At 51.1% G+C, this 11,000-nt stretch overlaps 1 protein-coding gene across 1 annotated transcript in view; it reads left to right on the top strand.

Annotated features, from left to right (window-relative positions):
* Positions 1 to 865: 865 nt before the first annotated feature.
* SKAP1 (src kinase associated phosphoprotein 1) overlaps positions 866 to 11,000 on the top strand; it is a gene marked incomplete at its 3' end in the record, with an annotated part of 29,536 nt that continues 19,401 nt past the window's right edge. Inside the window, exon 1 of the mRNA XM_010156131.1 lies at positions 866 to 989. Coding sequence (XP_010154433.1) covers positions 866 to 989 — 124 coding nt within the window. The remainder of the gene's footprint in view (positions 990 to 11,000) is intronic.

Genomic DNA, 11,000 nt, shown 5'->3' with positions numbered 1-11,000 from the left:
TGCGGGGTGGAGGCTGTGCAGGGCTGCTGCACCCCGGGTCCCTGCCATGGTGATGCCCAGCAGCAAACACCCCTGTGCAATGCTTTACAGCTGTGATTCAGGGCTCCCTAAAAATTTTGTCCCATCTTTTATCATTTCCCAGCTGCCTCCCTTTAACACACTCCCTTAATTTTTTATTAAATACGCTGATTTTCTAGAAATCTGTTGGCAGGGAGGGACTGCACTGACACTTGAATTTTTAGGCACGGGACTCGGGAGCCCTGAGCCTTTCCAAGAGGAAGCAGCTTGCTCTTTTTTGCTGGTTTTTTTCCCTTTTTTTTGAAGGGAGTAACCAGCACTTCATTTATCTGTGGGTTTGTTATGACTCTGGGCTAACAGATACCACACTTAGCAAACTCTCACTCTTCGCTAATGGAAGATACTTTAATCTAATTGCCCCGTATCACCCAACACCGGAGCCTCGAGCATCCTCCTCCCACGGCAGCGCACGCAGAGTGCTCTTCCTCTGCCCGAGCAAGCCACAGCTCGCAGGGATGCTTCCCCATTTCCCAATTCCCGCATGGCTCCATGCCCAGCCAAGCCAGGACCGTGGGAGGTGGGAGCCTGGGAGGACTCACAGACACCAGATTTACTTGTGTCAGCCTCGCCTCGGGGTGCCAGACCCCGGAAGGAGTTGGGGAGCGGGAAGTAGAAAGGGGGGGTTAAACCACAGCAGTCAGGAGATGGAAGTTGCTGGAATAACAGTGACGGGTTGGGAAAAATGAGGTGGGAAATCCCGGGTTACACAGCCCCGGCTCTTGGTTGTTCTGGCGCTTGCAGCTGGGGGAGGGCAAAGGAAGGCGATGCTCCATCTTTGCACCCCATCATGGGGTTTGGGGGTCTCCTGCTCAACTGGCGGCTGTGCCAGGAGCTGGATCCGGTGCGAGTGGTGCTGAGGGGCTGTGGCTGCGGGATGCTCTCCCTGGGAAGCCAGCCCTGCCCAGCCCTAGGTACTGAGCCACGCTGAGCCTCGCTGGGCACTGTGGGGTTTGTCACAAGGCTGTTGAGCAGTGAATTGATGGGTGCGTTTTAAAAATCCAAAGATTTTGTCCTTAAAAATGAAGCTTTAAAAGAATTGTTAGGACTCAAAAAGAAAATACATAACCCACCGAAACCTAGTGCTTGCCAAAGTCTTGAGCAAGGCACTGGAGAGTCCCATGAGTCCCAGGATTTCTGAAAGGTCCTAAACCAGACTTCACATCACAGAGGCGTGGGGAGAATACTTTCCTTAACTTGATATACTGGAAGGCTGAGAAAGGCAACCCCTGGTTCTGTTCAAAATTCATAAGGGGGAGACAAGGTTTAGGAGGATGAGATCAGCCAACTGGACGATGTGATAACCAGGAGCCTTACACTCCATCCCATCGCTACTGATAATACTTCCTTTGTTAAATAAATCAGCTTTACATTTAATGGGATTTGAATTTTTTCCCCCTCATATATCCATCAAGTTAAAAGTAAATTTATTTTGCCAATAAAATTCAAAACATTGCTTTGGTATATTTTTATTTGAATTTCAGTCTCAGACCATAGAGCGTTTAACATCAGCTGTGACTAAAAGTTAATAATCACTTCCTAAAAACTGCATCTTTCACCAGTTTGTAACATAATACGCAATTTAAGTACCCAAATAAATGTTTGTTAAGCTACATAATGACTAAAATCTTTTTGCATAGAAATAATGTGTTCTGCTGGTTAGCTAAGAGAAATGTTAAATTTACCATAAAACGAACTTTATCAACGTGTTTTAATGGTTACCAGCTTTCCTTAAGAAAGTGAGTAAAATGTACAAATGCAAAACAACGGTAAAATGGATTATTTCAATCAAGACGTCTTGCCCGATGATTTAAGTCATCATGAAAATTGGCCATTTAAATCACTTTGAGTTACATCAACCCACCCAGGGCTCCGGTTCCTGCATCTCCGCCGGGACTGCCGCCACCCAGAAAGCTGCTTTCATCACTTGGGCTCCTGCCCGCGGGAGCCCGAGGCTTTAAAAGGAAACATCTTTGTCCCAGACCAGCACAAAGCAGGATCCTCTAATGAGCTCCAGACGCTCCCCGTGCCCTTGCTCCGTCTCCTCCCGGAGTTGCACCGGGAGCGATGAAGTTGAGTCTTGGGAATGGCAGGGGGAATTGGGGGCAGGAATTATTCCCATCACCTGCTACGCACCCCAGGCACTCTTTGTACTCAGCAGGGAGTGAGGCCTGTTTCTCCCCTTGGTTGTAGGAGAAAGCCTAGGGAATTAGCCAAGGGATCCACAGTTGGACCCCAGGCTGCTAACGTAGGTGGCAGGCTTCAGAGTGGGAATACAGCCCAGCTCCCAAAGCCCCGCTCTCCGACAGAGACCAGAAGGCGCCTGGAAATTTCTCAAGTCCTTTCAATATTGCAGAGTTTGCATCTTAGGAAAAAAACCCCTCAGATAAAAAGCCAGAGCATCTGGTCAGAAGCTCTTTTGCAGGGAGGGGTTCCTGCGTCCTGGCCATCCAGTCCCAGGTCCTGGGATGCTGCGGAGGGAACGTGGTCACGTCGGGCTCCCGCTCCACCCATCTTGTCCCGCATCAGGCCCTTGTTCCTGGTCCCACTCCTCATCTACACATGTGTTTAATTGTGGCTGTGGACAGACAAGACGCTAAAAACCAGTGTAAGGCACTTAGGGCGGAACAAAAGCATGTGGTACAAAGCCTCTGTCAGTACAGATTGCCTCAGCTGTGCAGAAATAATCCGGAGGTTGGTCTGAAATTCATTTGGCGGCTCTGGAGATCATCTCTCCCTTCTGGTGGTGGCTCCCAAAGGCGTCTGCATCCCCGTCTCCTCTTGGCTGCGCTCCCGTTGTGCGAAGCACTCAGTGCCTCCTAGCAAAGGAGGTCCTGACCCGCTCAGACTGGGGGTGACTCATCAGAAAAGGCAGCAGGTTTGGGGGGAAAAAAACCCAAATCCGCTGCCTTCAGCAGATCCCCATCAGATCTGCATGGGGGGGAGCTGGAGTGGGACAGCACCGTGTCCCGAGGGGCTGGGGAGACCCCGAGGTGTTGGATCTAGGAGAAGGAGCCGTCAAACGCCAGCTTGCATTCCAGGGAGGGTTTGCCAGTGGGTTTGTTTTTTTTTCTAAACAATATATCTGCATCCAGATTGGCAGTTGCTCCAGCACATTCATTTTGTAAAAAGGCATCCCTAAATGGGAAGAGAATAATTTATACTGACATAAAGCACCTTTATTTGGATATAACTATCTACATTAAGGAGGTTGGATTGCTCTCACCATATCAGTATGGTGTAGTTGAAGCTCTATTACTCGTATATAAGCTATTCCTGGCTCTGCTCCTGATTTATTTGACTAGCAGCTAGGCTGGGTGTGTCTAGATTCATGTTGTGTTGATATCAGAAAATCAACGTTTCCAACGTAATCCAAGGTATGTGATGTAAATCAAGAGGGCTCCAGGGAAGGCAGGGGCATTTTATCAGTGTAAAACGAGAGGAGAAGTGAGCCCAAGGGGAGGATTTACCAAGGAACGTGCTTTTATCATTTTACGACCTGTTGATTTTACTTTTCTAACAATTACTCAGAAGTAGGAAGCAAGGAAAAAATAGACCTGAGCCTAGATGAAAGGGAAGTGGGAGAACCAGGCTGCTTGTTTGAAATGTAAGAGCTGAATAAATACGGGAAGGGTGGCTTCCTCCCACTCGCTGCCTCCAGCCCTGGCAAGGACCTTTCTTATCACTGCAGGAGCCACACGGATGAGACGGCGATTTCCAGCCTCAAACTTGGCCCTTTAAACCCTGCCGGGGAGCTTGGGGATTTGGTTTGCCTCTGGTTTGGTTGGATGCAGTCCTAACCCACAGCCATCGCGCCCATTAGCAAACAGTCTGTGCCCGTTAGGGCCACCACGGCGCTTCCCGTCGCCGAGGGGTGTCACCGGCGCGGTCCGGCAGTGTGGTTTGGGGCTGCAAGGGCAGCGGTGCCAGGGAGATTTTGACCTCCATGGTTCCTCAAACACTTTTTGGGATGAGACAAACCAGTGGCTAAATTACAAATAACAGTTAGGACTCATTACCTGCAAGATTCATTTTTAAAGAGCGATGCTGTGTTTGAATGATGGAATAATGATCCCACTTAGCTTTTTGGTGGGGTTTTAGGCTTGGGAATCACTAAGCAGCAGCTAATGAGGGTCTCGGCATCAGTGGCCAGGTCAAGGTAGGCCGCCTGCTTCCTAGAGAAATGATGCCAAGAGCTTGCTTAAATATGCCTAAAAGAAGCTGATCCGATTCCCCAGGACTTCTCGTTAGCTTCTGAGCTTGCTGCGGGCATGAAAGCGAGACTAAAACCAGCCAACGTGGCCCAGCTCACCAAGGAACCCCCAGCCCATCCTGGCTGGGCAAGCAGGGTCAGGAGGGGGGTTAAGCTGTTCTGCTGCCAGTTCTGGGGTGCAGACCCCAAGCTGTAGCTCAGAACTTGATTCCGTCAGTCGTCTGGTGGTCTCTGCCGGCTGCCTGCTCCTGCTCCAGAGCCATTGCCTGCCCCGCTCTTAGCCCTTATCTCTTAAAATCTCTCTCTGCCGCCTCCAGTGCTTGGGAGGGTGTTTGGCTGCAGAAGAGGCTTCTTCTGGGGTGGCACCAGGCTGGAGAGTGCCTGGGAGAAATAAATCCATTTGTAGTTTGGGAATAACTCCCTCATTTCTTGGGATGACCAATTCGGGTGCTGAATACTCTGACTGAGGAGGAGGCAGCGGAATGGCTCCCCCTGGCCTGCCATTCCATGATCTGGGAGACTGTGGCAGCAGGTTGGTGTCAGGGTCAGAGAAACAGAAAGATACCCATAGGGGAAGGTCCAGGGCAAAGCATCTCGCTCGTGCACTCACCGTGCCCGCGTCAGCTGTGCTTCTCCATCCCCTGCAGATGCATCCCCATGCATTCCAGTACCCTCCGTGAGGTCTGTGATCCCTCTTCATCCCTGGAGCTGGGCATCTTCCCGTGGTGGTAACATGCCAAGGTACAGTGAGACCCCTTGGCTGGTTTTATTCTTTCTCCGGGATTTGCTGACACACCTGGTCCCCAGTCCCAGTCTGTCTTGCCCCCCGTCCCTGTCTGTCCTACCCCTTACATGAGCAGCCTCACTGACCTCTTCTTCATCTCTCTTTACTGGACTCGCCACGGTTTTGGTTTGCACGAGGCCAGGAAGGACGAACACAGCAAGTTTGGGCTGTGGATTTCGTCGTGCTCCTCCTGCTGCCAGCATCCCTCCTCCCCACCCCCTCCCCTTCATTTTATACACAAATTGAGGTCTCAAGGGAAAGTTGTTCTTCATGTGAAACACAGCTCTACAGTTACAGGAGAGAAACCAAGTAACAATGAAAACCCGCAGGGAAATCATTTAATATTTCCAGCCTTCTCACATGGGTTCTTGACACTCGGGTCTGCGGAGGGGAAAAACTGATTTATGCCGTCAGTCGTTAGACAATGTGGAGGTGAGGTCAGGCGCGGGCATTCCTCATCTCTTCCCCGGCGTTCAGAGATCCCTTGGGCAAGGTGGAATCAAAGCATTTCAAATGGTAGAGGTCATGAGAGTGACACTGTAAGAGGTAAAAGAGCACAGCCTCCTGCCTCCTACAGAATAGCTGACACCTATATATCTTCATATTGCCATTGTTTCCGCTTGAAAAATTGCACATCGTTTGTTTTACTTTTTCCTAACCCTCCTCTCTCCTTAAATCCTCTCGATTTTCCGCAGTGATCTATAGGAATCGTTTGTGTCAAGGCTGACGATTATGTGCTACAGAATTTTTATAGGAATAAAAGGCCTAAGCCGTAGGATGGGCTTTAGCCAACAGGTGCCCGGTCTTTCTGCAGCCTCGCCGAGACCCTGTAAATTAAAATCCTGCCTGTCCTTTGGGAATTTTCCTGCACTGATTTGTGGCTGCAGTGAGGGGCTCGGGTCGAGCAGCTCTTGGGCACGGTGTCACGATGCTGGATGGCAGAGCTCAGCGGGGAGGTACAGCAGGATGCCGGAACATGATGCAGTTCAGCCCCTCAAAGCCGATATCCCCCTCGGAGCCCCAGCAGACGGCCCAGCGGCCTGCTGTGGGGTTTGCTGCTTGAGTCCCTTCTTGGCATTCCCACCTCTGGCTGTTTCTCTGGTTCCCTTTGTCCTCATCATTTGTTCCTGGTGGATGGATGGATGGATGAAAGGTGTGGAGGGACCCTGGTGCTGGAGGACACGGAAAGGCCCAGGTGTGCTGTACTTGGTGTCTTCTTGGGGTGCCACAGCCTTGTGACATCTCTGCCCTGAGTGCCTGAGCCATTCCAGGTCCTGTTTGGAGAGAAAGGCCAAGAGGGATTTCTGGGGTTGGCCCCAAACCATCGTGCTCACAGTCGGAAAGACGTCCGACCAGTACAGGGTGGACATGACGTTGGTCCAAAACTCCCGAGGAAATTCAAGATGGTAAAATATTTCCAGTGGGAAACTTCTTGGTAGGGAATTCGCTTGGGAATTAGGAGAAATGGATGTTGCAAATCTCTTGGATTTTGTATTTGGTCCCGTTAGCTCCACAAGTGGGTGTTTAATGAGGCCGGAGAATGGCTGAGCAATCTTCCTCCTGGCAGAAGGAGCGAGCGTTGCTGAGCTGCACCCCGCATCCATCACCGCCGGTGCTGGCTCAGGGAGCACCAAGGAGGAGAAGGGCTCCAGCTTGAGCATGCAGAGGCAGGGCTGTGCCTGCTGCTGGCTCCGAGGTCCCCCGGATGCCACATTCCATCCCCACTCTTCCACTGCTTTGCTTTCAGCTCACCCTGAGGAGAGGAGAAGCATCTCTAACCCCCCCAAATGTTCAGAGTGGGGACACGCGTGGCACTGGCCATCCATCGTAGGGACCGTCATACAGCTGCGGTGGGGTCCTGGCTCGAGCTCACGGGCACTGCAAGGACCAGGACGTGGCGAGGGGAGCAGGTCCCGTTTGAGCACTGGGGTAAAAGCGTGTTCTCGTCGCAGTCCTCGTTGGCAGCTCTGCCATAACGAACCCACCAGCGCAGTTTCTGGGCCCGAGCTGCAGCTCCTGCTGGAGCCAGGGGTATTTTTGTGCAAAGATCTCAGGATTGAGGCAATAATTAATAAGTGGATGGTGGTGCCTGTTATTGCATCCCCATGACTCTATCCCCAAAACCCCCCAGGACCCCTCCTGAAAGCCACTGCAGTGCAAACGGGGACGGGGAGAGACGGTCCCACGCAGGGCCCAGTCAGCCCTGCCATGCTGCCCCACACTGGGGGATTTCGATAAGGCTTCAGATGTCAGGCTTTGGTTTCCAAGGTGGTGGTGTAACATCAGTGAGAAGCAAATATTTGGCCAAATGCACCCTGAGGTAAGCCGGTGTCCAGTGTAACCGCACAGCGTGCCCATATGTTCTTACTTATCCATCAGCCTCTTTGAGTAACGACGTACAGGGCCAGGGCGAGGGTTGGCTTTTGTCAAAGCATATATTTCAGCGGCGTTTAAATAAACTCATCGAGCTGCACGTCTCGTGAACTTTCCTATTCCATCTGTCTGCGCCGAGCCACCCGTGGAAGGAAATGGATGAGGCCTTCAAACCTTCGCCAGGCCCCGGAAAATGAGCCAGTCCAGTTAACAATAAATGGTGGCCGGTTGGAGCACACATGAGCGGTCTAGTGAAGAAGAAAAGAAAGTTGAGCTTAATGAAGTCCCCGCGCCCGTGTCCCTGCGCGTGGACAGGAAAGGACGGGTGGTTTATAACTGTTTATTGGAGTTAATGGTAATAAATTCCTCACTTGTGATGCATTAACTTTAATGTTTTCATTACGTGATGATTTAGGTTTTCCCTTTTCACGTTGTAAATCATGTTGTCCCGGTAGCACAGCAGGTCGAATGTCTGACATAATGTTATGTTTGGGGGAGAGAAATAACAGGGGAATGAGTTACACGGATTATATATTTATATATTTCATACATTACGCCGGAGTTTTTTTTGTAGAGGACTTTAAAAAATTATGTCCTGGGGAAGCCTGTGGATGGGTGGACGGACGGACCCATCTGAGCAGGGATTTGCGAGATGCGGCTGCGAAGGCCCGGTTTCCATAGCAACTCCCCAAATCCACTTGGTGCTGAAGGGTTGGGGTTTTTTTTTCCCTCCCTCTTTGCTGAGTGTGAGCCCTTGGCTAATGAGCTGTGCAAATAGATATTGAGATTTAGTGGTTTTTCTTTTGCAATTATAGACTTAGTGATTTGGAAGGAAACTTTTGGGCCAAAGGCTCTGCCTCCTCTTTGAATTCTCTGTTCTTTTTTTCTTTTTTTCCTTTGGCAAAGTTGGTTTAACTTCAAACTTGCTGTTAAATTTTCCAGACAGAATAGATAAACAACAACAAAAGTTTGGAGCCTTTTTTCCAGCCTCTCGAGCTAAATCCCATCCCAGGCTACAGTCAACTCTTTGCCATTGTCTGTGTCTTCTCTTGTTTGCTTATCAATCATAAAAACCACAGGCATGGGCTCCTCTGACAAAACAACAAGGAATCCAACACTAACTTGGCGTCTCACAAAGGTCCATCTGTACGTCCCCTATTTATTTGTGTTCGGTCATTAATTGCAGTCCAACGATGACATTAGCAGCAACGCCGTTAATTAGGCACCGTCCAACCCCAGGTGAGAATTGCGGTTTTCTTGAGCGACTTCCATGGATTTTGTGTTCGCTCCTGCCTGTCAGCACTTGTCAAAAGCCTCCCCCGTTGCCTGGGACCAGTTAATCTTGGTTCTCGCCTTCAATACTGGTCTGTACTGGCTGCTACAAAGGAGCATTTAGCAATTCCTCGCCTGTCCCAATGGTTGCTCTGGGTTTAGCTGCAGTTTTTGGGTGGGCTCTTTGGATTGGGATGTCTTGTAGAATCTGAGGGCTCCTGAGCCTGAGGACAACTGATTCCGAAGCTGAACACAGGGATATTTCAGTTGATAATTTCCCCTCGATGATTTGTTGCCATTGATTTTTATCTGCCTCCTGCTTGCTGACTAGCTTTCAATCTAGGTAGTTATCCTGGGGTGGATGCCTACACTCTGAATTTTGCTTACTAGCCTCTTCTGAAAAGTCAAACTGAAGCCTGAATAAATCTTCTCTGCCATGCCTTGCCTTTTCTTCATCTACTTTCTTATTTTCCTGCCCAAAAAAATGCAATAAAATTAGTCTGGCACAAGATCCATTTCATGTGATCCATGTTGACAATTGTTTAGTTCCCCATTTGCTTCGAAATAGTTGCTCATTTCATTCCTGTCATTATAAATGATCCCCAGTCGTTGCCAAGGAGCCGAAAGGTTTGGCAACATTCCCGAGGTGCGGAAGGAAACGTGTCCGAGGGGTGCCAAAGGCCTGAGAGCCACCAAGGAGATGTGCTGTGACCTGGAGCAGGGGGACTAGGAGGCAGGGACCAGGAGGACCACGCTGATGGACAGTGGCTTGCCTCCCACAACGGCCTTTCTCCTCCTGCTCTGGCTGGTTGGGACATCGCTCCATGCCCGCTGCTGGCTGCTGCGCCAGGCTGCGGCATCTGCATGGCACTGAAAAGGTCCTGCCAGCTGTGCCAGATGTTTCCAACCTCCAGCAGCCGGAGCCTGGAGCCAAAGGGCCAAGCTTGCTCCCATCTTCCCACAAGGGATGGACCGTGGGGTAGATCTGGTTGGTAACTTGGATCAAGGGTACCTGGGAAGAGGGTCTGGGGAGATCTGCACCCACGTGGGTTTGACTGAGAAAGCGGAGACACTTTCAAGATCCTCTTGATCTTGGAAAAAGGGGACAGTTTCAATACAGGAAGCATTATTCTCCCACCAGACAACAAAAGGACCGTGGCTCCCAAACAGCTCCTTGTTTCATGTGTATGAAACCTGTGCTTGAATGGACCCACAAATGCCGCCCAGCAGTAGCCATCCGTGCCATTACCCCGGCAGCCACGTCCTGGACCTGTTTGCCGTGGCAGACCTTGGTGGCGGGCGAGGTTTCCAAAAGCTCTCAGCATTTCCCGAGCTCGACTCGCTTTGAAGGCAGCGGGAGGGGTTGTTTGTCTCTTTCTGCCTGTTTTTTCCCCTCATTAGCTTCAGTGGAAAAAGAGCGCAGCCACCGCAGAGGCTTTGGGAAATCGCAGCCGATTGTGCTCGGGTCTAAAATGTATTTGGGTGTTCCCTGCGAAGTCCCCGGGAGCAGAATCTGCTCTTGGCACCATTTGAGCCTGGTGAATAAGCTGGAGGATGGGGAATTAGCTGTAACCGTCGTGCCTGCGTGCTTCATCCCTTTGAACAGTCGGTTGATGTGACAGCGTGGGCACTGACGCGGCCCCCGGGTATGTTTGGCTGCAGCTACTGTGACATTATGTGCAGCTGGTGTGCATGACTCAGAGACCAGAGGGGCCAGAGCTGAAATCCAGAGGTCCTTGAGGACATGGCGAGGACAGGGCGGAACGGTCATGGCACTCGGCAGCCAAACTCCTAGGAACGTTGCCCAAAAGATGCTGTTTGGACGGCAAAGCCAGAGGTGACTTGGGTCCACCCTGTGCCAGCCTGGTGTAGGAGTCTTGGAAGCCAAGAGCATTCTTCGGCAGCACCTCCGGGGTGCGAAGGGTTGGGGTGCGATAAGGAGGGGAAGAGAATTAGCTTCTGCACTCCTGAGTGCGGGTCTCTGGCTCCAGATTTCTCTCACTACTCCAGAAATGCTACAGCTTTGTGCCCTCTGCAGAAAAGTGGTCTCCAGGCTTACGGCACAGAGCTATTCCCAATGCCACCAACGTGCAGCCCTTCTGCGGGAGGCTCCAGATGGAGCAATGTGTCCCATGGACCGGGAAATTAATCTGCAGGAAAATCCTTGGGGATGAGCAGCTTGCAGAGCCCCCGGGAGCCTGGCTTGAGGGGCTTCAGAGGATGGAGGAGAGACCACGGGGGCTTGAGGTGCTGGTGGCACCGGGCAGCGCTGCCAGCACCAGC

This window comes from Eurypyga helias, unplaced genomic scaffold, assembly GCF_000690775.1.
Source record: "Eurypyga helias isolate BGI_N326 unplaced genomic scaffold, ASM69077v1 scaffold9567, whole genome shotgun sequence".
Taxonomy (NCBI): Eukaryota; Metazoa; Chordata; class Aves; order Eurypygiformes; family Eurypygidae; genus Eurypyga; species Eurypyga helias.
The sequence above is the reverse complement of the archived record's forward strand: the minus strand, read 5'-3'. Positions and strand labels throughout refer to the sequence as shown.